The 26081-nt window shown below is 46.1% G+C and overlaps 1 protein-coding gene across 1 annotated transcript; it reads left to right on the top strand.

The window, feature by feature from the left end:
- Positions 1 to 1738: 1738 nt before the first annotated feature.
- On the top strand, positions 1739 to 26063 carry alg13 (ALG13 UDP-N-acetylglucosaminyltransferase subunit; the record flags this gene model as incomplete). Its single annotated transcript, XM_079279513.1, has 25 exons — positions 1739 to 1858; positions 2034 to 2117; positions 2195 to 2245; positions 2314 to 2360; positions 2497 to 2569; positions 2673 to 2754; positions 2929 to 3094; positions 6842 to 6905; positions 7212 to 7329; positions 7467 to 7531; positions 8774 to 8874; positions 8958 to 9043; positions 11752 to 12013; positions 13546 to 13653; positions 13749 to 13899; positions 14675 to 14846; positions 14930 to 14965; positions 15053 to 15108; positions 15214 to 15282; positions 16780 to 16897; positions 17003 to 17122; positions 17221 to 17261; positions 17342 to 17453; positions 18908 to 19000; positions 25753 to 26063. 25 exons carry the CDS (start codon positions 1739 to 1741, stop codon positions 26061 to 26063), a joined length of 2706 nt encoding a protein of 901 aa, XP_079135639.1.
- Positions 26064 to 26081: the final 18 nt, after the last annotated feature.

The raw sequence follows: 26081 nt of genomic DNA, 5'->3' as shown, positions 1-26081 counted from the left end.
ATGGGTTGTAATAGTTTGCAATTCTAATCGTTCCTTCTCTCAATCGTCTGAATCTCAATCATCATATTCCAGCTATGTTCCTATCGCCAAAACTTGAAACGGTATTCCTTGTTTTATAAATATGATACACGCTCCTCCATCCTCCCTCTCTCTGTCAATACTTTCATATCCTTTAATAACTAAGTCCAATGCTGGTTTAAGCAGGTTTCCTGAACACATGAGTTCTGGTTTCTTTTTAAGGTTTTTCATGAATCCTTTAAACTCTTTGTCTATAGACAAAGAGTTTAAAGGATTCATGATTGTACTACAGTGGAACCCACTGTAGTACAATCATACGGTCCTATCCACAGGGCCTCTTGACTTCACATCTTCTCAGAGTCTTTTATTAATATGCTCCCAACACATTTCTTTTATCCCAAAAAACCTCTCAGCTCCCCTCACTATTACTTCTTCTTCTGATTTTATAGTGGTTGGCTTCCATCTTATTGGTGCTTTACCGCCACCTTCAGGTCCGGAGTGTGGATCAGACAATATAACGTTACTTATAATATTTACCCCAATAAACAAAACAAAACAAACAAACAAAATAATTATGATTAAAAAATAATATTTTTTAATAAACAAAATAAATAATATATATTTATTTCCACGCGGGACTCCGGCTCGCGTGGGCCGCCTGATGCTGGAAAATGTTTGCAAATCGTGCACCGCTTCCTGTATCCGCTGTGTGGCGCTACAGAACACGCGCAAACATGCATTCTGTTGCTTTATATCGAGTGTAAACCACATGGTGTAAAAGCAGTGGTGTACAGTAACGAAGCAGAAATACTTCGTTACTGTACTTAAGTAGTTTTTTTGGGTATCTGTACTTTACTTTACTACTTATATTTCTGTTGACTTTTACTTTTACTTCACTACATTTTGCAAAGAAAACTGATACTTTGACTCCGATACATTTCCCCTGAAACCTTCGTTACTCGCTACAAAATCAAATCTATCTTCAGAAACAAAATGAATCCTGAGAGCAGCGTCGGGGACTGTGGTGGAACACAGACTGCAAGCAGGTTTGTGAATCAGTGGTCCTAGCAGCAAGTTAAATCATTGGTTCATCACGTTAATGCACAATTACAAACACGTGCTCTCAAAGCCGCGGTGCTTGATTCCCAGGATGCTACATGCTATAAGCTAGCGGGCGACTACTACTCCCCATCCAACCTCAGGAAACGCATTGAGGTAAATTAAGATCAATCCCATGAGCCGCAACGTTAATGTTTAGTTATCATAATTAGCATAAACCTGTTTACAAACAAAAACAAATCAAATACGATACATTATGAACAATATTAAACACAACTAATACTTCTGTATTTTTAACAGCAGTATTTTTACTTTTACGACAGTCAAGATATTAATTTATATATTTATATTTTACTTCAGTGTTTGAGTAAATTAAATATTACATCATATCGCTCTGTCTCATTGTATCAATAAATAAAAATAAAAGGCAGTGTTGCTGTGATGACATCAGACTAATGTGACGTCAGACCGTTTAAACGCTAAAGAAACAAACTTAATATTTCTGACCGTCGCTTCGGTTCCTGAACGCTCCAGCAGCTGTGAGTGGCGTCGCGCGCTCATCAGACCTGATTAAACTCACCTGTCGGTGTGACAGCAGCGGCTCGTGCGGCGGCGTCTGAAACCAGAGCGAGTGTTTACCGAGTTTACCGTGAGTACCGGGATGCAGAAAGGCCTGAAGAAGTACTTCGTCAACATGGACGAGTACCTGTGCAGTCTGGGCCTCTACCGGAAGATGGTGGCGCGAGACGCGTCCAGTCTGTTCAGAGCCGTGTCTGAACAGGTGAGTCCGTTAAGCAAGGGGGGGGTCAGAGCGGTGTGTGTGTGAAAAACACCTGTACTACTCAGCACATCGTGTGTGTGTGTGTGTGTGTGTGTGTGTGTGTGTGTGTGTGCGCGTGTGCGTGTGCGTGCGTGTGCGTGTGTGTGTGTGTGTGTGTACACGTGTGTACGTACAGCTGTATTACTCTCAGAACTACCATCAGAGGATCCGTCAGGACTGCGCTGACTTCATGAGAGCCAACAGATGCAACTTTGAACCGGTATGTTACTGTTCAACACTGACCGGCTAGTTGACGTACACTGACCGGCTAGTTAACCAGGTTGTTTTCTCTTTCAGTTTGTTGAAGGTTCTTTTGAGAAATATCTGGAGCGTCTGGAGGACCCTAAGGTGAGCTGCTGTGACAGTGTGTAACAGGCGGTGTGTGTGTGTGTGTAACAGGCGGTGTGTGTTTTCAGGAGACTGTGGGTCAGGTGGAGATCAAGGCTTTGTCTCAGCTCTACAGGTGAGAAACACTCAGGTACACATGATCAAGTCTTTCATTGACTGCAGACGCAGACTGCAGACAGTGACTGCTGACCTTTTTACTACAGACCGCAGACATGTGCAGTCTGTAGTACAAACGTGTGTTTTGTGTGCAGCCGTTGTTTCCTGATCTACCGTTACCCGGGGAAACCAGCCACGGTGATCTCAGAGGACGACTTTGTTGACAAGGTGAAGAAGTTTGCGTCGTTGTTTGGGCGATATCTTATAAATATAAAAATCATCTCTCAGTATTTTCTACAAGGTCAAAGCTAATTGTTACTTTGTTGCCTAGGTGACGCTGTGTTGCTCCATCAACGGTCACTATGACATTGTTTACCCGAGGACTTACCCCGTCTCTGCTGCCCTCTGTCAGTGTGAGTACTGGTCACTGATTGGTGGATCAGAGTCAGTGACTGCTTTAAAGGGACAGTACAACATTTCACTGTCAGGTTCACCTTTTATAACATTCAGCTGTGTGTGTGTGTGTGTGTGTGTGTGTGTGTGTGTGTGTGTGTGTGTGTGTGTGAGAGAATAATGTCTGTATGTAGCTCTTTTCTATGAGCTGCTCTACACTCAGGTGTTTGGGTTTGAGGAGGCGGAGCTCTGTCAGGCTATGGAGGCCTTCAGGGTCGGAGGTCGTCGCTATAGAAACAGCCCATCAGCGTCCAGTGACGTCGACTTTGGGTATGACACACCTGAGGAGCGATGTCACAGGTACACACCACACACACTGATGATGTCATGAAACGACATGAACCAAAACTTCAGTCCTGCAGCAAAAACATTTAACAACAAAGCAGTGTGAGTCAAAATGGTATAAATGTGTTGCAGATAATTATAACTGACAATATATATACTAAGATGTTATTTACTGTTCTCTGCGTTTACTGATGCTCTTCATCCTCACTTCCTGTTTGTTCTCTGTGTTTACTGATGCTCTTCATCCTCACTTCCTGTTTGTTCTCTGTGTTTACTGATGCTCTTCATCCTCACTTCCTGTTTGTTCTCTGCATTTACTGATGCTCTTCATCCTCACTTCCTGTTTGTTCTCTGCGTTTACTGATGCTCTTCATCCTCACTTCCTGTTTGTTCTCTGCGTTTACTGATGCTCTTCATCCTCACTTCCTGTTTGTTCTGTGTTTACTGATGCTCTTCATCCTCACTTCCCGTTTGTTTACTGATGCTCTTCATCCTCACTTCCCGTTTGTTTACTGATGCTCTTCATCCTCTCTTCCCGTTTGTTTACTGATGCTCTTCATCCTCACTTCCCGTTTGTTCTCTGCGTTTACTGATGCTCTTCATCCTCACTTCCCGTTTGTTTACTGATGCTCTTCATCCTCTCCCCGTTTGTTTACTGATGCTCTTCATCCTCTCTTCCCGTTTGTTTACTGATGCTCTTCATCCTCTCTTCCCGTTTGTTTACTGATGCTCTTCATCCTCACTTCCCGTTTGTTCTCTGCGTTTACTGATGCTCTTCATCCTCACTTCCCGTTTGTTTACTGATGCTCTTCATCCTCTCTTCCCGTTCGTTTACTGATGCTCTTCATCCTCACTTCCCGTTTGTTTACTGATGCTCTTCATCCTCACTTCCCGTTTGTTCTCTGCGTTTACTGATGCTCTTCATCCTCACTTCCCGTTTGTTTACTGATGCTCTTCATCCTCACTTCCCGTTTGTTTACTGATGCTCTTCATCCTCTCTTCCCGTTTGTTTACTGATGCTCTTCATCCTCTCTTCCCGTTTGTTCTCTGCGTTTACTGATGCTCTTCATCCTCACTTCCCGTTTGTTTACTGATGCTCTTCATCCTCACTTCCCGTTTGTTCTCTGCGTTTACTGATGCTCTTCATCCTCACTTCCCATTTGTTTACTGATGCTCTTCATCCTCTCTTCCCGTTTGTTTACTGATGCTCTTCATCCTCTCTTCCCGTTTGTTTACTGATGCTCTTCATCCTCACTTCCCGTTTGTTTACTGATGCTCTTCATCCTCACTTCCCGTTTGTTTACTGATGCTCTTCATCCTCTCTTCCCGTTTGTTTACTGATGCTCTTCATCCTCACTTCCCGTTCGTTTACTGATGCTCTTCATCCTCTCTTCCCGTTTGTTTACTGATGCTCTTCATCCTCTCTTCCCGTTCGTTTACTGATGCTCTTCATCCTCACTTCCCGTTTGTTTACTGATGCTCTTCATCCTCTCTTCCCATTTGTTTACTGATGCTCTTCATCCTCACTTCCCGTTTGTTCTCTGCATTTACTGATGCTCTTCATCCTCACTTCCCGTTTGTTTACTGATGCTCTTCATCCTCACTTCCCGTTTGTTCTCTGCGTTTACTGATGCTCTTCATCCTCACTTCCCGTTTGTTTACTGATGCTCTTCATCCTCACTTCCCGTTTGTTTACTGATGCTCTTCATCCTCTCTTCCCGTTTGTTTACTGATGCTCTTCATCCTCACTTCCCGTTTGTTCTCTGCGTTTACTGATGCTCTTCATCCTCACTTCCCGTTTGTTTACTGATGCTCTTCATCCTCTCTTCCCGTTTGTTTACTGATGCTCTTCATCCTCTCTTCCCGTTTGTTTACTGATGCTCTTCATCCTCTCTTCCCGTTTGTTTACTGATGCTCTTCATCCTCACTTCCCGTTTGTTCTCTGCGTTTACTGATGCTCTTCATCCTCACTTCCCGTTTGTTCTCTGCGTTTACTGATGCTCTTCATCCTCACTTCCCGTTCGTTTACTGATGCTCTTCATCCTCTCTTCCCGTTTGTTTACTGATGCGCTTCATCCTCGCTTCCCATTTGTTTACTGATGCTCTTCATCCTCGCTTCCCGTTTGTTTACTGATGCTCTTCATCCTCGCTTCCCGTTTGTTTACTGATGCTCTTCATCCTCACTTCCCATTTGTTTACTGATGCTCTTCATCCTCACTTCCCGTTTGTTTACTGATGCTCTTCATCCTCACTTCCCGTTTGTTTACTGATGCTCTTCATCCTCTCTTCCCGTTTGTTTACTGATGCTCTTCATCCTCACTTCCCGTTTGTTCTCTGCGTTTACTGATGCTCTTCATCCTCACTTCCCGTTTGTTTACTGATGCTCTTCATCCTCTCTTCCCGTTTGTTTACTGATGCTCTTCATCCTCTCTTCCCGTTTGTTTACTGATGCTCTTCATCCTCTCTTCCCATTTGTTTACTGATGCTCTTCATCCTCTCTTCCCGTTTGTTTACTGATGCTCTTCAGCCTCACTTCCCGTTTGTTTACTGATGCTCTTCATCCTCACTTCCCGTTCGTTTACTGATGCTCTTCATCCTCACTTCCCGTTCGTTTACTGATGCTCTTCATCCTCTCTTCCCGTTCGTTTACTGATGCTCTTCATCCTCTCTTCCCGTTCGTTTACTGATGCTCTTCATCCTCGCTTCCCATTTGTTTACTGATGCTCTTCATCCTCGCTTCCCATTTGTTTACTGATGCTCTTCATCCTCGCTTCCCGTTTGTTTACTGATGCTCTTCATCCTCACTTCCCGTTTGTTTACTGATGCTCTTCATCCTCACTTCCCGTTTGTTTACTGATGCTCTTCATCCTCACTTCCTGTTTGTTTACTGATGCTCTTCATCCTCACTTCCTGTTTGTTTACTGATGCTCTTCATCCTCTCTTCCCGTTTGTTTACTGATGCTCTTCATCCTCACTTCCCGTTTGTTCTCTCCGTTTACTGATGCTCTTCATCCTCTCTTCCCGTTTGTTCTCTCCGTTTACTGATGCTCTTCATCCTCTCTTCCCGTTTGTTCTCTGCGTTTACTGATGCTCTTCATCCTCTCTTCCCGTTTGTTTACTGATGCTCTTCATCCTCACTTCCCGTTTGTTCTCTCCGTTTACTGATGCTCTTCATCCTCTCTTCCCGTTTGTTCTCTGCGTTTACTGATGCTCTTCATCCTCACTTCCCGTTTGTTTACTGATGCTCTTCATCCTCACTTCCCGTTTGTTTACTGATGCTCTTCATCCTCACTTCCCGTTTGTTTACTGATGCTCTTCATCCTCTCTTCCCGTTTGTTCTCTGCGTTTACTGATGCTCTTCATCCTCTCTTCCCGTTTGTTTACTGATGCTCTTCATCCTCACTTCCCGTTTGTTTACTGATGCTCTTCATCCTCTCTTCCCGTTTGTTTACTGATGCTCTTCATCCTCTCTTCCCGTTTGTTTACTGATGCTCTTCATCCTCTCTTCCCGTTTGTTTACTGATGCTCTTCATCCTCGCTTCCCGTTTGTTTACTGATGCTCTTCATCCTCTCTTCCCGTTTGTTTACTGATGCTCTTCATCCTCGCTTCCCGTTTGTTTACTGATGCTCTTCATCCTCGCTTCCCGTTTGTTTACTGATGCTCTTCATCCTCGCTTCCCGTTTGTTCTCTGTGTTTTGATGGTTGCTCACCTGTACAGTGACATCATGTTGTACTCAGGTGTGTGAGTGTTTTTTCTACAGGGAGGAGGCGGAGTCGGCTGGAGCTGCAGATGATAAACTGCGCTCCGTGACAGCCGAGACGAAGGTGAGGGGCCGGCGACGCATGTTGTCATGTGACCATACCAGGGTGTCTTGTCGTGATTAATAAAGAGTACTCGAGTTATTTTCCCCTACAGATAGTCGCCTCTTAATCCTGACTGAAAATCAAATTGTCTAACAAACTATAGTTGTGTAAAAGACGATTTGAAATCACAAGAACTACTTTATCTGTTTGAAGGACTTGATAAGAACTCTGGACCTGAGACGCGGTGCAAGATGAATATATGGAAGAGTTTTATTGTCCAATCTGGACAGCTGCATTCATCCTGACCCGTTTTTTTTAATTGGTCAGCCTCCTGCTGAAGCCCCGCCCCCTTCCAGATTGTCTCTTCCTTATAAGGTCATGAAGTCTCTGGATGGAGAAGCGTACAGAAACCTGGAGTTTGACGTGTGGCAGGACACCTGTAAAGGTACGAGTCCTGGAGAGGACCCTTTATAAAACCTCAAAACATTCATATTGTTTGATATAATTCTGTTTTAAATATGAGCTCATATTTACTCACAATGATGATTTCTAACGTATTGTTAATCAATGTTTATCTGACAGAGATGCAGAAGACGGACTACATGGTGTTTGCAGGGAGGCAGTACTTCCTGGGAGACAAGTGTCAGGTAACATTAATACTGGAACTACTATATCCAAAGACTGCCTGAGGATCAGTACTGCTGGTAGTACAGCGGCAGAGGAGTTCTCCAAAGGAGTCGCTGTGTCTTTTATACTTGTAGTTCTCTAAAGCAGAGGTCTTCAACAGGGGGTCTGGAGGGACTGCAGGGGGGTCGTGAAATGTTTGGTTGATTAGACAATTAAAAAATATATATATTTTAAAAAGTCTTTAAATTAACATGACTCCAATGTATTGTAGTGAATGGATAAAATAGGAGGCCCCGCCCCTATCGCTGCTGTGCCAATCACTGTCAGGTTCCCCGTGATTGGCCGAGAGCCTATTCAGTCCCCAGCTGACTAAGATCCCAGACACACGCACGCTGCAATATTATTTGAAAAGAAGATACCGTTAACGATATTTACTTGACTCACAAATCCTTGTGTTATCATTTTTGCAAGATATTCCTGCTAAAACCCTGCAGCTCCGATCCACAACAGCAGCTGCTGAGGCCAGTTTATTGTTAGTGTACGGACATCGTTATGAGAGAAAATGGATCGTTTTGTAACTCGACCAAAAAACATGAATGTGTCCATTATGTTAATAGTTCAGTATTGTATGAATGATAACAGTGTGTTTATGCATGGCAGTGGCACGAACGGGCTTTCACTCATTCTCGTTTCCACATTATGTTTAAATGAACAGTGTGAACAGCTTGTATGATGATTATCATGCAACTGACAGACAATGTTGATGTTGGCATTGGTATCAGCTGACAAGGTGTGTTTATAGATGGCAGCGTCACGGCCCCATACTCACTGCGCCTGTTTAAAATGAAAACATGAATATATGAACCTGTGTATTATTAGAATAGCTTAGTACTGAATGCACAATAAAGAGGTATGTTTATACACGGTACTAGGCCCAGTTTAATATCTATCTATCTATCTATCTATCTATCTATCGTCGGATTCGATGTCTCGTGTCCTTTGGATTCGATGTCTCGTGTCCTTTGGATTCGATGTCTCGTGTCCTTTGGATTCGATGTCTCGTGTCCTTTGGATTCGATGTCTCGTGTCCTTTGTACTTGTAGTCTTTCTACTTTTGTTTTACCTGCTTTTGAAACCTCCTCCCTCGAGGAGTTTCATCGACCAATCGGTTTGATCAAGGTCGACATGATGGTTGTCGTGTGGACGTCTCTGGGACGTGAGACAGCCTCAGGTGTCTCCATATTTCCATCTGTCTGTCTCAGGTGCGTCTGGAGCCAAAGGGGAAGTACTACAATGCCTTCATCCAGGAAGTAGGAACACACCCGTCAGCCGTCACCGTCTTCATCGAGGAGCTGGGAGAGAAGTAACGCACAACCTGACTGAAACTAACTTGAGCTGAGAACCACAAAGACGTCTTTCATGTCTACATGTCCTCCTCTGTCTCAGACACCTGGTTCCTCTGACGGATCTGAAACCAGTCAATCCAGTTCCAGCCTGGAACGTTGCTGCTCCCACCAGAAAGGGAGACCTGGGTTCGTTCACTCTGAGGTCCACTTCGTGTCCCCTCTCCAGATGTTTCGTCTAATACCTCATGTCTCCACTGTCTCTGTTGTCTCCGTGTCTCTACTGACTCTGTGTCTCTACTGACTCTGTGTCTCTACTGACTCTGTTGTCTCTACTGACTCTGTGTCTCTACTGACTCTGTGTCTCTACTGACTCTGTGTCTCTACTGACTCTGTGTCTCTACTGACTCTGTGTCTCTACTGACTCTGTGTCTCTACTGACTCTGTGGTCTCTACTGACTCTGTTGTCTCTACTGACTCTGTGTCTCTACTGACTCTGTTGTCTCTACTGACTCTTGTCTCTACTGACTCTGTTGTCGCTACTGACTGTGTCTCTACTGACTCTGTTGTCTCTACTGACTCTGTGTCTCTACTGACTCTGTGTCTCTACTGACTCTGTGTCTCTACTGACTCTGTGTCTCTACTGTCTCTGTTGTCTCTACTGTCTCTGTTGTCTCCGTGTCTCTACTGACTCTGTGTCTCTACTGACTCTGTTGTCGCTACTGACTCTGTGTCTCTACTGTCTCTGTTGTCTCTACTGTCTCTGTTGTCTCCGTGTCTCTACTGACTCCGTGTCTCTACTGACTCCGTGTCTCTACTGACTCCGTGTCTGTTGTCTCTACTGACTCTGTGTCTCTACTGACTCTGTGTCTCTACTGACTGTGTCTCTACTGACTGTCTCTACTGACTGTGTCTCTACTGACTCTGTGTCTCTACTGACTGTGTCTCTACTGACTGTCTCTACTGACTGTGTCTCTACTGACTCTGTGTCTCTACTGACTCTGTGTCTCTACTGACTGTCTCTACTGACTCCGTGTCTCTACTGACTCCGTGTCTGTTGTCTCTACTGACTCTGTGTCTCTACTGACTCTGTGTCTCTACTGACTGTGTCTCTACTGACTGTGTCTCTACTGACTGTGTCTCTACTGACTCTGTGTCTCTACTGTCTCTGTTGTCTCTGTGTCTCTACTGACTCCGTGTCTCTACTGACTCCGTGTCTGTTGTCTCTACTGACTCTGTGTCTCTACTGACTCTGTGTCTCTACTGACTCTGTGTCTCTACTGACTCTGTGTCGTCGTCGCTGTATGTGTCGCCGTGTCTCCCCGTATCAATCAAAATGTATTTGTATATATTTTAAAATACAAAGGTTGCCCAAAGTGCTGCACATACAGTAGATAAGCAGTCATACAATCAAAAACTGTATTAATAACGGTGACATTAAAATCAATACAAACTGACACAAAAGTACCATGTTCAGATCAAAGGTGATGGCCAGGGAATATAAAGAGGCTTTTAAATGTTGGTGAGGTGGATGACAACCCAACATGAAGGGGAAGGTTCCACAGCTGAGGGGCAGCAACAGAAGGACCGGGCGGCCCAGGTTGTCATTTGTTTTTGGAACAACTAAAAGCTGTTGGCCGAGATCTTAGTGAGCGAGGTGGTATAGGGCTGCAGCAGGTCACACAGACCTTATAACACTTAAAAACAAATAACATTTTAAAATTCTGTACTCTACAGGCAGCCAATGAAGAGGTTTTTAGATCGGTGAAATGTGTTCACGCCTGCGTGCACCAGTTAAAAGTCTCTCTGCAGAGTTCTGCACCAACTGAAGGCGTGATAGAAGTTTTTTGCCAATTCCAGCACACAAAGAATTACAATAGTCCAGCCTGGAGGTGATGAAAGCATGAGTAACTTTCTCCAGGTCTTTCAAAGAGAGAAAGGCTTTGACCTCAGCTGAAAGAAGCCGACTTTGACCACGGACGCAACTTGGAGGTCCAATATAAAAGATGAGTCCAAGATCACACCCAGAGTTTTGACATGGAATTTGCAGTGGGTTGTCATGAGGCCAAGACACAATGAATGTCCGTTATAGCAGCTGAAAGGGATTGATTAGCATGATCTCTGTTTTACCGTCATTGAGGCATAGAACATTTAGCGAGACAGCTTTTGACAGCCAGGCAGCACATTCATTTATTGAGGCAGTTCCAGGTTTGAGGGGAAGGTATATTTGAATGTCGTCGGCGTAGAGGTGATAATAAATGTGTTTCTGGAAAATGGATCCAAGAGGCAGCATGTAGAGTGAGAACAGTAGTGGACCCAAAATGGACCCGTGGTACTGTTGATAAAATTAGCTCATATACAGCTTTAATCAGCAATTAGCTCATATACAGCTTAATCAGCAGCTAGTTTATATGCAGCTTTAAGTAGCAACTAGCTTATATACAGTTTAATTAACAGCTAGCTTATATACAGCTTAATCAGCAGCTAGCTTATATATACAGTTTAATTAATCACTAGCATATTTGTAGTTTTAATAGGACCCACAGGTCAGGGGGGCCGGTTGAGAGGAGCAGTTGTCCATGTTGACAGAATGATCTGTCGGTCAGGTAGAACTTAAATCATTGTAGGGCAGTACCTCGGATGCCGACAGAATGCTCAAGTCGGGAGATTAAAAGGTTGTGGTCCACAGTGTCAAAGCAGCAGAGAGATCAAGTAAAAGCAAAATGGCGGAATCTCCAGCATCCGCAATGAGTAAAAGGTCGTTAGAATTTTTTAAAAGGGCAGATTCAGTGCTGTGAGACGTTCTGAAACCAGATTGAAAAACATCACAGATGTCTCGCCGTATGTCTCCCCGTATGTCTCGCCATGTCTCACTGTCTCCATGTCTCTTCTGCCAGACACGGACCCTCGTGGTCAGCGGCATCATCACCGTCATCGCTACTTCAGGAAGTCTCGTGGCAGCAGCGGGTTGAAGGGGGCGGAGCTTCTGATGCCACCGCCGTCCTACGGAGGCCCGGCTCCCTCCGCCCTGCCCCCCCGCTTCCAGCCAGTGGGCCACCTCCGCCCGCCCTCACCGGGAGCCATGACCTACGACCCCTACGCCCCCCCACACCACCACCACCCCTCCTCAGCCAGACCTCCTCGCTATGGAGCCTCCAGGTGGGACTCAAGCAGACAAACACCTGTACATCACATTACAGTCATTCAGCAGACGCTTCTATCCAAAGAGACTTACAACAAGTGTAAACATATTCAAGAGAACTACTAGTCACCAGAAGTCATAAGTGCATCTCCTTTAAACAAGCATCATAGAGCATCAACCAGAGAACTACAGAAACAAACTAGTATGAACACAGTAAGTGGTGAGTGGCGTGAGTGAGGTAGTGCTTCTTGAAGAGGTGAGTCTTCAGCCTGATGAAAGATGGGCAGCAGAGCCAAGAGGTCGGGGGGGGGGGGGTGTAGGGCTTGACCACGGCCTGGAGATAGGAAGGAGCTGTTCCATTCACTGCCCTGGGGGGGGGGGGGGGGGAGTAGGACATGACATAGTGGTCAGAGCGCTGGAGGAGAGTGACGGAGAGGTTAGCAGTAGAACAGAGTCTCGTGAAGATAAGATCCAGCTGGTTGCCTTGTGGGTCGGAGGAGAAGAGGAGTGGAACAGGACAAAGGAGGAGAGGAAGGAAAGAAGAGGTTCTAACTCATCAGTCTGGATGTTGAAGCCACCGAACAGGATGAGTGCTGAGCCATCGTCATGGAAGTGCGAGACTAATGTGTCGCGCTCCTCCAGGAACTCACCAAGAGGGTCTGGTGGGCGATACACAACAGCTTGACTGGATAAGTGACAGTAACAGCATGAAATTTGAAAGAGGACGGGGAGAACTGAGGAACAGAGACAAGAGAGTATTTCCATTTTGGGGAGAGTAGCAGGCCAGTACCACCACCTCGCCTCACAGCTCTGCAGTGTGAGAGACAGAGTCCACGTCTGACAGAGCTGCAGGTGTGATGGTGTTTTCTGTTGTGATCCAGGTCTCAGTTAGAGCAAGAAAGCTGAGGGAGAGCAAGGAAGAGTAGCCTGAGATGAACTCAGCCCTCCTGCCACCGATTGCTCGCCATGAGCTGAGAGAGTAGGAGAGATGAGGTTAGTGGGGTCACGGCACCTGGGAGTGGCCCAATGTCTACGTGACCACCGGACAGAAATAGGATGCAAACACATGGTAGTCAATACAAACAGATTACTGACCCGCAAGTACACGCTCGAGAAGTCTGTGCTTGACAAAGTCGCCCTGTTGCCTTCGTTTGCCTGATGCTTCAACCACCAGTTAAGGACGGCTACCTACTGATTGGTCATTGTCTGCCAGGAGTGCAAGCCACGCCCCTGCCACTTAAGAGGGCAATTGACCAGGTGAAACTAAATCACACCTACCGGTACCTTACACAATCAGAAACTGCAAAAGTATTAACACTGAAGCAGCCTAGGTACAGCTAGTAACTAGTTAAAGCAGGAACAATATACTTATCCCTCCAGAAGCCAAAATACACTCTGCAGTGAAACTGACTGGACTGATTATTTATATCCTTGAGATGTGCAAGCCACACCCCTGTAGGTCACAAACATGTCTGAGGAACTCCTCTGTGTGTGTGTGTGTGTGTGTGTGTGTGTGTGTGTGTGTGTGTGTGTCATGGATTCTGATCAGAAGCTCCACCCGTTTCCTGAACCGTCACCTGATTGGTCCTCAGTTGACCTATTACCACCCTGGCAGGAGATATTACCATGACTACGAGAGCTATGCCTTCAGGTCACGGTAAACAAAACGCATCACATGACACATGGTGACCATGACAACAGGACTACCACAAAGACAAACGTTTGTCGTTAACGTCGTTTGTTTTTGTTCAGTCGCAGTCGCCGTCAGCTGGCGGCGGCCATGAATAAAGACGGTCAGTTTGGTTTCCCCCCGGAGGTCGAGGAGGAGGAGCCGTCCGACCTGGACACCACCATCACCTTCTACCAGCTGGACGACGCCGACGGAGTCTTCCCTCCGCTGGCCGTGAGGAAAATACCGTGTCTCCTTGTCGTCGTGTCTTCTTGGCGTCGCGTCTCCTTGTCGTCGTGTCTCCTTGTCGTCGTGTCTTCTTGGCGTCGCGTCTCCTTGTCGTCGTGTCTTCTTGTCGTCGCGTCTCCTTGGCGGCGTGTCTCCTTGGCGCCGTGTCTCCTTGGCGCCGCGTCTCCTTGGCGCCGCGTCTCCTTGGCGCCGCGTCTCCTTGGCGCCGCGTCTCCTTGGCGCCGCGTCTCCTTGGCGCCGCGTTTCCTTGGCGTCGCGTCTCCTTGGCGTCGCGTCTCCTTGTCTCCTTGGTGTGATGTCTCCTTGGCTTCATGTCTCCTTGGCGTCATGTCTCCATGGCTCCTTGGCGTCATGTCTCCTTGGCTTCATATCGTCATGTATCCTTGGTGTCATGTCTCCTTGTCTCCTTGGTGTCATCTCTCCTTGGCGTCATGTCTCCTTGGCGTCATGTCTCCTTGACTCCTTGGTGTCATGTCTCCTTGGTGTCATGTCTCCTTGGCTTCATGTCTCCTTGGCTTCATGTCTCCTTGGCTTCATGTCTGCTTGTCTCCTTGGTGTCATGTCTGCTTGTCTCCTTGGTGTCATCTCTGCTTGTCTCCTTGGTGTCATGTCTGCTTGTGTCCTTCGTGTCATGTCTGCTTGTGTCCTTGGTGTCATGTCTGCTTGTCTCCTTGGCGTCATGTCTCCTTGGCGTCATGTCTGCATGTCTCCGAGTCGTCATGTGACTGATGTAATAGAATGTGGCTCCTCCCCTTCTCAGGGCCCCACTGTGGCCCCTCCTCCCTCCATGGGAGCTCCGCCGCCTCCCACTGGCTCCTCCTACAGAGTTCAGAGAGGCTTGGGGCCCCTCCCCCCCGCACCTCCTCCAGGGAGCAACCCCATCTGTTCATCAGAGGAGGATCAGGAGGACACCAGCACCGTGGAGGACCAGGGTAAGTCCTCTTTTATTGTTTAGGAGTCAGCAGGAAGTTGTTCCATGTAATCTGATTACTGTGTGTGTGTGTGTTTCTGTCAGCCGAGTACACGGAGGATTACATCTACATCACTCAGGGTGAGTAAAGCTTACCTGGAAGTCTTCACTAAGGGACAAGGAGACAAGAAAAGGAAGTGATGCAGTCTGAATGTGACCTGTTTTCAGATCAGAACTACCAGACCTCCGGTGTTTACTCTGCTGCTGAGCCCTCCACCAACCAGGTAACACACCTGACCTCAGACCTGCTGGATGTTTTCAGTGGGTTTGTGTTGTGGCATCTCAAATCCACAAATGAGACAAAAAAAATGTTTCTCTTATTTTGAAAGGACGACCAGGAAAGAGGAACTGCTGACTCTCCACCGAGACCAGAGATGAACTACAGCTACACACAGCAGGTACACACCATGTTTACACCATGTTTACTCATGTTGCCCTCGCCAACGTCTCACTTATGTCCCGTCGTCCCCTCGCCTTCACCTACATCCCTTTACCTAAGTCCCCTCGCCTTCACCTACATCCCTTTACCTAAGTCACCTCGCCTTCACCTACATCCCTTTACCTACGTCCCCTCGCCTTTCGCCTACATCCCTTTGCCTACATCCCTTTACCTACGTCACCTCACCTACATCCTTTTACCTACGTCACCTCACCTACATCCTTTTACCTACGTCACCTCACCTACATCCCTTTGCCTACATCCCTTTGCCTACATCCTTTTACCTACGTCCCCTCGCCTACATCCTTTTACCTACGTCCCCTCACCCCTTCGCCTACATCCCTTTACCTACGTCCCCTCACCTACATCCTTTGACCTAAGTCCCCTCACCCCTTTGCCTACATCCCTTTACCTACGTCCCCTCACCTACATCCTTTGACCTAAGTCCCCTCACCCCTTTGCCTACATCCCTTTACCTACGTCCCCTCACCCCTTCGCCTACATCCCTTTACCTACATCCCCTCACCTACATCCTTTTACCTACATCCCTTTACCTACGTCCCCTCACCTACGTCCCCTCACCTACGTCCCTTTATCTACATCCCCTCACCTACGTCCCCTCACCCCTTCGCCTACATCCCTTTACCTACGTCCCCTCGCCCCTTCACCTACGTCCCCTCGCCTACATCCCTTTACCTACATCCCCTCACCTACATCCCTTTACCTACGTCCCCTCGCCCCTTCGCCTACAACCCTTTACCTACGTCCCCTCACCTACATCCCTTTACCTACGTCCCCTCGTCCTTCGCCTACAACCCTTTACCTACGTCCCCTCACCTACATCCTTTTACCTACGTCCCCTCACCTACGTCCCCTCACCTACGTCCCTTTACCTACGTCCCCTCACCTACGTCCCTTTACCTACGTCCCCTCACCTACGTCCCTTTACCTACGTCCCCTCACCTACATCCTTTTACCTACGTCCCCTCACCTACGTCCCCTCACCTACGTCCCCTCACCTACGTCCCTTTACCTACGTCCCTTTACCTACGTCCTTTTACCTACGTGCCTTTACCTACGTCCTTTTACCTACGTGCCTTCGCCTACAACCCTTTACCTACGTCCCCTCACCTACGTCCCCTCACCTACGTCCCCTCACCTACGTCCCTTTACCTACGTCCCCTCACCTACGTCCCTTTACCTACGTCCCCTCACCTACGTCCCTTTACCTACGTCCCCTCGCCCTCTTCCTCACCCCCCTCTCACCTTTGTCTCACCATCAATCGGTCAACGCATCTGAGCTTCTCTTCACTTAAAACACGACGATAGCTTCCTGAAATGGTTAGTTTCTGTACTAATTCCATCCTAATTCAGTCTCTGATTGGCTGCCGCTCATCACTAGTTTGTGTGTGTGTGCGTGTGTGTGTGTGTGTGTGTGTGAGTGTGTGTGTTTCAGGTAGTGAAACCATTAGTCATCTGCTCTTCACCCTCCTCTTCCTCCTCCTCACCCTCTTCTCCATCATCACGTGTACCTGCAACTGCCCACCTGCCGGCAGCTACACAGACACGCTCAGGTACACACACACACACAGTCTCACACACACAGTCTTACACACACTCACACACACACACACAGTGCAATGCAACAACGGTGATTGTGTTTTTTTTTCTGTTCTTAGTTGCCATGGCGATTCCAGCCTCTTCTCCCTGGTTGGTTAACGAGTTAGGTGAGCCTGTCTGCACCATGGTAACTCCGCCCCCTTACTCCTATGACCCTAACGGCAGTGATTTACCCCGAGGTCAGAGGTCAACCAACATAAACACACCGTGTCCCTTCCTGTTGCAGCTTCTCGTCTCACTTCCCGTCTTCTCTTTGTGTGTGTGTGTGTGTGTATAGACTGCAGAGTCCTCCAGTATTACTTCAACTTAGGAGTCCAGGTAAGAGAATAACTAACTCTGCCCCCCCCCCCCTCTTTACTAACTAACCCCCCCCCCCTCTCCCCCTCCCTCCTCTACAGTGGTACCATCAGAGCTGTTGGCAGCAGCAGGCGTACCCCGCCACCTCGCAGGAGGCCTCCTACTCCTACCAGCACTACACCCCCTACCTGAACCAAGAGCCCCCTCTGCATGGTAAGGCCTACTCACTCTCTGATTGGCTGCTGGGAGAGAGAGAGCTGTCAGTTCATTGGTGGTGTGACCACCAATCAGCAGCATCCTCAGCTCTTATTATCGAATGTCGAACTGACAGTTTTTACTGTACTTAATGAGTGAGTTAATGAGTTAGTTAATCAGTTTGAGTTGGTTCATGAGTTGGTTGATGTGGTGGTGAGTTGGTTGATGTGGTGGTGAGTTGGTTGATGTGGTGGTGAGTTGGTTGATGTGGTTGTGAGTTGGTTGATGTGGTGGTGAGTTGGTTGATGTGGTGGTGAGTTGGTTGATGTGGTGGTGAGTTGGTTGATGTGGTGGTGAGTTGGTTGATGTGTTGGTGAGTTGGTTGATGTGGTGGTGAGTTGGTTGATGTGTTGGTGAGTTGGTTGATGTTGTGGTGAGTTGGTTGATGTGGTGGTGAGTTGGTTGATGTGTTGGTGAGTTGGTTGATGTGGTGGTGAGTTGGTTGATGTGGTGGTGAGTTGGTTGATGTGGTGGTGAGTTGGTTGATGTGTTGGTGAGTTGGTTGATGTGGTGGTGAGTTGGTTGATGTGGTGGTGAGTTGGTTGATGTGGTGGTGAGTTGGTTGATGTGGTGGTGAGTTGGTTGATGTGGTGGTGAGTTGGTTGATGTGGTGGTGAGTTGGTTGATGTGTTGGTGAGTTGGTTGATGTGTTGGTGAGTTGGTTGATGTGGTGGTGAGTTGGTTGATGTGTTGGTGAGTTGGTTGATGTGGTGGTGAGTTGGTTGATGTGTTGGTGAGTTGGTTGATGTGGTGGTGAGTTGGTTGATGTGGTGGTGAGTTGGTTGATGTGGTGGTGAGTTGGTTGATGTGGTGGTGAGTTGGTTGATGTGTTGGTGAGTTGGTTGATGTGGTGGTGAGTTGGTTGATGTGGTGGTGAGTTGGTTGATGTGTTGGTGAGTTGGTTGATGTGGTGGTGAGTTGGTTGATGTGGTGGTGAGTTGGTTGATGTGGTGGTGAGTTGGTTGATGTGGTGGTGAGTTGGTTGATGCGGTGGCGTGTTAGTGAGTTAGGGTCTGTGAGTTAATGAGTTAGTTAGTTTTAGAGGTAGTAATGAGCTGATCTGAAGCCTGATGGTTCATCAGCTGATTCTTCTGTATCTCAAGATGTTCTGTTTTTTTAATCTTGTAAATTCCTCCTTTTTCCAGTGACTGCTTGTTCTGGTCCTAGATGTTCTGGTTTTAATCTGTAGAGCTCTAATCTCCTGGACCCTGAAGTTCTCTTGGTAGTTTGTAATGTCTCTGTTCCTCCTCCGATGAAGATGATTGATGTTCATGAGATGAGGACCACGTCAGGAACTTAAATCTGTTCACTTGTTTGTTTATATGACCTCATCGTATGATTTATTTATGATATAATATCATATATATTATTATACTGCTGCCCCCCCCCCACCCCCCCCCCCCCCCCCACAGCCGTCACTCCTTTGTACCCTGAGACACGAGGACTCCATCAACCCCCCTCCTACTACCCAGAATCCACCAGGGCAGGAGACGGACACAGCGGCGGTCAGTACTCTCTGTTGTGTCAGATAGTGAAGATCTCTCTATATATATATCTGTGTATTAGGGCTGACCAAAAATGCATATCACGGTATTTTGTAAGATTCTGGTGGTTTCACTGTATGTCACGGTATATTTTTTTTCGAGTTGAAAGAAACGGCCGGCCAGCGAGTGGTGAACAGCTGTTTGTGTGGCGTGTTTTCCGTTCCGTCACTTCATGTTTCCTTCACCTATATTCCCCTGGGTCCTAAAGCCCCTCCAAGGAAAGAAACGGGATCAGACCGTAGGCTTTAGTTGTTAGGTGTTGTTTAGGTATGTATGCATGTATGTAGTTTTATTTTATTGTCAGAACAGTGACGAAAAGGTTACCCTGAAAATGTACACTAGGTGGCGGTATGCACCGATGCAAGTTGGTTGCGATCCGCCAATGGAATTTAAAGAAGAAGTCCCTGAATGTACAGCTTCTTATCACCGTCTACGTACCAACATACATTCATAACAAATACCACACATATTACGGTAATCAGCGTTGCACATGTCTGACCTAAATACCTTCTGCTGTTCAGTGTGTTCATCCTGCATCGCTCTGTTCTGTTCTTTAATGTAACGTTACTGGCGCGACAGAGCCTCCCAGCTGTTAGCAGACTGTTAGCGAGCTTTACCCAGCATGCAGTTCGGCAGAGAAATTTTATAAACGTACAATTATTCGTGTTACAGATTGTTTGTGTCACAAACTGTCGTGGTGTTTTGTTAAAGAGCGTTAGTTGTGTGTGGTTAATTGTTATAACGTTATAACCATGAATAGGGTTCCCACTCAATACACTTAAGACAACGAGCTCCGCCTGCAGCGCCCACAGCCTAATGTCTGATCCACACTCCGGAGCAGAAGGTGACGGTAATGCACCAATAAAACTCACAGCGGCGAACAATATATTCTGCTGCCTGTTGAAGAGCGACAGAAGTTGTTTCTAAGCGGTATGACGGTGTATGAAAACTTCATATCATACGGGAAATTAAAACCGGTGTACCGGTTGAACCGGTAAGTGGTTTTGTTCAAAATCACTGATTACTGTGACGTTTGTTAATCAGTCTGCCTCTAACACCAGATGCGTCCTCACCATGGCAACCAGTTACACACACGCAGGCTCTCGCTCTCTCTACATACACGACTTGGAGGATTGTTAGACCGTCTGTCTCTCTCGCTCTCATACAGTCATTCAGGTCTTGGAGATTTTTTTTTGTAAATTGTGTTTATTCTCAAAAGTAGAGTACACAGTTATACATTGCACATGTCATTTCTCCCCCCCAACATTCCCCCAACACAGAACAAATCGCACTGCTTCAATCGTCAAAAAGCACATTACAGTATTAGTAGCTCAAGTATACACAAAAGTACAAATGGTGTAGGAGGGTATTACAGACAAACAGAAACCAGTAATGAGTTTTTGGAAATTGGAAGTTATTGCTATTCTTAATTCCTACAACGTCAAGATAACTAAATAAATAAAATAAAATCGGTCAAGGCCACAGAAATGGTTTATGAATCTAATGAGTCTTCAATTTATCAAAGTATCGTATGATCGGACCCCAAGTAGATTTGAATTTCTCAGGCTGTCGCCGCAGCGAGAACTTCATTTTCTCCAACTTTAGAAAGAACACCAGGTCCTTTAACCACATGGAGGAACTGGGAGGACGAGGTCACTTCCAGTCCAATAGGAGTCTCCTTCGTGCCAAGAGGGTCGAGAAAGCAATTCTGTTTTTGTGTTGCTTCATTAACGTCTGACCTCCACTCCCCTGAACACCAAAGATGCACATCCAGGCGTTGGGTAAAATATTCAGATTAAGGGATTGTGATAGAACTTTGAATATTGTCTCCCAGTAGTTTGCCAGTTGGGGGCAGAACCAAAACATGTGAGTAAGATCTGCTGGTGAGTTGTGACATCTATTGCAGTTATCCTTTACATTGGAGTCAATTTTTGAAAGTTTAAAGGTATAGTGCAGGCGATACAGTACCTTGAATTGTAGTACATTTAACCGTGCACACGAAGAGCTGTTATTGACTCTAATTAGGGCCTGGTTCCAAAATGAGTCTGGTATGTTCATGGCAAGTTATTTTTCCCAGTCTACTTTGATTTTGACAATGTTAGTCACAGTAATTGAGTTAATGGTTTGATATATTCGGGATATAAATCCTTTTTCCTCTGGTGGTGTGTTCAGAATTTCCTCATACACGGAGTCTAGTGGTGGACTCAAAAAAATGGGGTTGTTAGATTTAGCAAAATTTCGCACTTGAAAGTAGCGAAACAGATGGGAGTGAGGGATATTATATTTCTTAAATATATCCTCCCCACCAATGTATAACTGACCCATGTTGAAAATGCCATTTTTAAGCCATAGCGAGAATGCATGGTCCAGTGTGGCTGGAGGGAAGAGGTGATTATCATGAATCGGGGTTACAGTAGATAGATCTTTGAAGCCAAATTGTACGCGAAACTGCGCCAGAATTTTTAATGTTGCAATTACTATCGGGTTGGATGAATATTTTCTTGGGGAGAACGGTCGTCTCGAGGTTACCAATGCTAGAAGAGAAGATGATGGGCAAGATTTAGCTTCAGTTAGGCACCAGCTTACTTGAGGGAGTTTGATCCAGTATATTATTTTCTGTATATTTGCTACCCAGTAGTAATATCTGAAATTGGGAAGAGAAAGTCCACCTTGAGATCGATGTCTTTGTAGCATCACTTTACTTATCCGCGGTTGTTTATTATCCCATAGGAAGCCTGTAATATGCTTATCTAAGGTAGTAAAAAAGAGTTTCGGCAGGAACACTGGCAGACATTGAAACCGATATAAGAAGCGTGGTAGAACAATCATCTTGACAGAATTAACTCTGCATGTTAATGAAGTATAGATGTTTTTCCATCTGTCAGTCTGTCTTCATTTTGGTGATTAGTGGAGAGAAATTCCTATTATATAAACTCTCAAATTTACGGGTGATATAGATGCCAAGATATTTGAATTCAGACTCACACTTGTGGAAAGTCAGTTGCATTCCTGGAGTCTTCATTGCCAAATTGTTTAAAGGGAAGCATTCACTTTTAGAGAAATTAAATTTATATCCTGAGAATGTCCCAAATTGCTTCAGGACTTCAATTAGTGCGGGGACAGATTCCACGGGTCCGAAATATAAACTAATAAATCATCAGCATATAGCGAGACTCTGTGCTCAGTGCTCCATCTGTGAATTCCTTTAATGTTAGGGGATGCTTTAAGAGCAATGGATAATGGTTCGATAGCTAAGGCAAATAATAAGGGACTTAACGGGCAGCCTTGGCGGGTACCTCGGTATAAATTGAAATATTCTGAGTTTGATCTATTGGTGACGGCAGAGGCGCTAGGGAGGAGTAGAGGAGTTTTACCCATGCCACAAATTTAGGACCAAAACCAAACTTTTCCAAAATCCTGAAGAGATATGGCCATTCCACCCTATCAAATGCCTTTTCTGCATCTAGAGAGAGAACCATCTTTGGGACCTCACAGGACACAGGGGAGTAGATAACATTGAAAAGGCGGCGGATATTACTGAAAGAATGGCGATTCCTTATGAAGCCAGTTTGGTCTTCAGAAATGACTTCATGAATTGTTGTTTCCAGACTCATAGCTAGGGCTTTTGCCAGAATCTTATAATCTGCATTAAGAAGAGAAATTGGTCTGTAGGATCCACATTCATTTGCATCTTTCCCGGGTTTTCACAACAGAGTAATTGATGCATTTCTCAGGGTTTGTGGCAGAGTACCTCGGGTTAAAGAGTCGTTGAACATATCACGCAAAAGTGGTAATAGTTTATCTGAGAATGCCTTAAAAAATTCAATGGGGAAACCATCTGGCCCAGGTGCTCTGCCGCTTTGTATAGCTTTAATTGATCCCAGTATTTCGCTTGTATTCAATGGTTGGTCTAGTCTCTTTTCTTGGCTGTTATCAATATTTGGGAATGTGAGACCCTCAAGGAACTTTTCCATGTGTGTGTTGTTGGGTGGGCTTTCTGATTTATATAAATTAGAGTAATAATCCCTGAAGGTATCATTCATTTCAGATGGAATTACTGTAACAACATCAGATATGTTTTTAATTTGTGATAGGTCTTATGCCGTGTTCACACCGGTTGCGTTGATTTTTTGACGCGCGTCGAGATTACATACAAAGTCTCTGCACAGACGCGATGAGACTGGCGCGCCGCGATTTTGCGTTGGCGCGGCGCGTTGGACGCGTTATTGCAGTGCGGTGGACGCGTTGGACGCGTTATTGCAGTGCGGTGGACGCGTTATTGCAGTGCGGTGGACGCGTTGGACGCGTTATTGCAGTGCGGTGGACGCGTTGGACGCGTTATTGCAGTGCGGTGGACGCGTTGGACGCGTTATTGCAGTGCGGTGGACGCGTTGGACGCGTTATTGCAGTGCGGTGGACGCGTTGGACGCGTTATTGCAGTGCGGTGGACGCGTTATTGCAGTGCGGTGGACGCGTTATTGCAGTGCTGTGGACGCGTTATTGCAGTGCGGTGGACGCGTTGGACGCGTTATTGCAGTGCGGTGGACGCGTTGGACGCCGCAAAATCGCCAACGCGCGAGTTGAAATTTTTCAACTTCAGCGACATAATCGCGTGACGCTGTGGCGCGATAGCCTATCAGCGTTGAGTTGCTCCCCCTGTCATCACTGGCTTCCTGCCGTTGTTGAATCAGGAAATAAATCCTGAAGCCGTCTGTGTTCACCCAGAGCTCTACGATACCTCATATCAACAGAGACCGGACCAAACTATGTGTATACATGTGTGTGTGTAAACCATACGGTACAAACAATGAATAGACGCTGCCGTGTTTACGTCTACATGACGTTATTGAGTGCTGGTGGAGCTGCTACGATGTTAGCATAGCCTAGCACCGACCCATCAGAGCTCCATTGAGAAGACCAGTAACCTACAAATCGGCATCATTACGTCGTTATTTCGGAGTCCCTTTTTGTCGGTTTATTGCCGTTGAATCACAGCCAAATCAGTTGATGTTGTGTTCCTACAGCTGTAGTAAACAGCGACCGGTGGTTTGCTAGACAGTGAATACAGCTCGATACAATCCACGGAGCTCCTCTGAACAATATTATGAACCAGACATGACGGCGTTTGGCATTCCGATGTTTGAGGGACTTCCACAACACGTACAAAGCAGCAATTGTCCTTATTCCTTTCACGGTTGAGAGTGGAAAGAAATGGCGGCGAGGTGAAGGCTTCCAGGACGATAAACCACGCCCCCTCTCCGGCGCTACGAGATTTTGCGGCGTTGGGTGTGAACACGATTGGAGCGTTGGACGCGATTTTGCTGTGCATCAAAAAATCAACGCAACCGGTGTGAACGCAGCATGAGAGATTTTAAGAGGACTTTCCATCCCCCCCCCCCCCCCCCCCACACCCCATTTCAAAATAAAAGCCCCAGAGAGTGAATTCTAACTGAAATGCTTGTGATGAAGCCTGTCATTTAATAACCTGTTTGTTTCATACATTCTGATTCTGTCTCTTCTCCTCCCAGCCCCACCCTTTCAAAATAAAAGCCCCATGGATTAATTGTATTTAAACATTAAACTCAAATTTAGGCTTTTTTGTTGAAATAATGAATGCTATTTTATTTATTTATTGGTTTATTTGAACGGGACCGTGCACATTAATAAAAACATTTCTGCAAATGTGCCAGTTAGCCAAAAGGCTATTTTTCATCTGTAGTCCTCTTTCATGCTCTTACTAATACTGCGACAACTGCTGCTGCTGCTGCTAATATAGTATTACTACTTCTACTACAACTTTTGCTGTTGCTACTATTACTACTACTATTACTGCTACTACTATTACAGCTACCATTAATATTATTACTACAACTGCTATTGCTGCTACTACCAGTACTAATACTACTACAGCTATTAGTACGACTGCTACTAGTACTACTACGACTGCTACTTCCTCTACTGCATTACTATTACTACTACTACTTATTCTACTACTACTACTGTTATATTAAATACTACGACCAATACTACAGCTATTACTACGACTACTAATACAACTACTACTACTACAAATATTACCACTGATGAAATGTTTTAAGCCACAGAAACCATTCGAATATCAAAATGTTCAGCTCTTTCAGGAGAGGGGTGAAATGAATTTTCATATTTGTAACCTTTAAAGTTTTTGCAATTTTCTTTTGAATGGGATCTCTATGGAGAAAATCTTCAAATCCCGTTCAACTTCTTCAACTTTCAAAGGCTTCTTCGTCTCATACTTTCAGCTACAGACACCATAGTTAGACATTTCAACTAGAAGGGTTCTCAGCAGTGCAGTTTAAATGCTTTCGGGCTACAACATTTTTCAGACGGGTAGTCTCACATTTCTGTACTTTCAGCAATTTCTTTACAATTAATTTCAGCAGGAAATGCATTTTCTAGTTAATAATTATTATTGGTTAATATTAATCGTATTATTAAACGATAAGATTATGATGATTATCATTATCAATCACACAAGATGTTTTTAGATTAAACATGAGACTAATAGCCATCATGAGGTCATCGATGACCACGTGTTCATGACGTCAGTGCAAGTCGGGCACAAATCTACCCAGCATGCATTGTGTTGGGGACTCTGACTTGAGACATCACTGGAGGCTCCTCTGATCTAATGTGATCTGTTCTGTCTCCTCCATCAGGCCCCGCCCCCTCAGGAGAAGGCTCCTCCTCCTCGACTAGCCCCGCTCCTCCAGGCACCACCCCCTCTCTCCTGTACCAGGATCAGACGCCCCTCCCCTCCCCGCTGCACCTGCCGTACGAGGGTCCGCCCCCCGCCACCTACCTGCCCTCGGCCCCTCCCCACCTCGCCCATCACTCCTCCTACTGCCTCTCCCCCTCTGCCCACTGGGGGGCCCTGCAGACTGGAGGCCACACACAGCGGGTCTACTGCCCCACCCCTAACTCTGCCCACGTGGTTGGTTACATCACAGCGCCGCCCCCCCACTACATCCCCCCCCCCATCTAACGTACCTCACTCATTAGC

The sequence above is a fragment of the Melanostigma gelatinosum genome (genome assembly GCF_949748355.1).
Source record: "Melanostigma gelatinosum genome assembly, chromosome: 11".
Classification (NCBI taxonomy): domain Eukaryota; kingdom Metazoa; phylum Chordata; class Actinopteri; order Perciformes; family Zoarcidae; genus Melanostigma; species Melanostigma gelatinosum.
The sequence above is the reverse complement of the archived record's forward strand: the minus strand, read 5'-3'. Positions and strand labels throughout refer to the sequence as shown.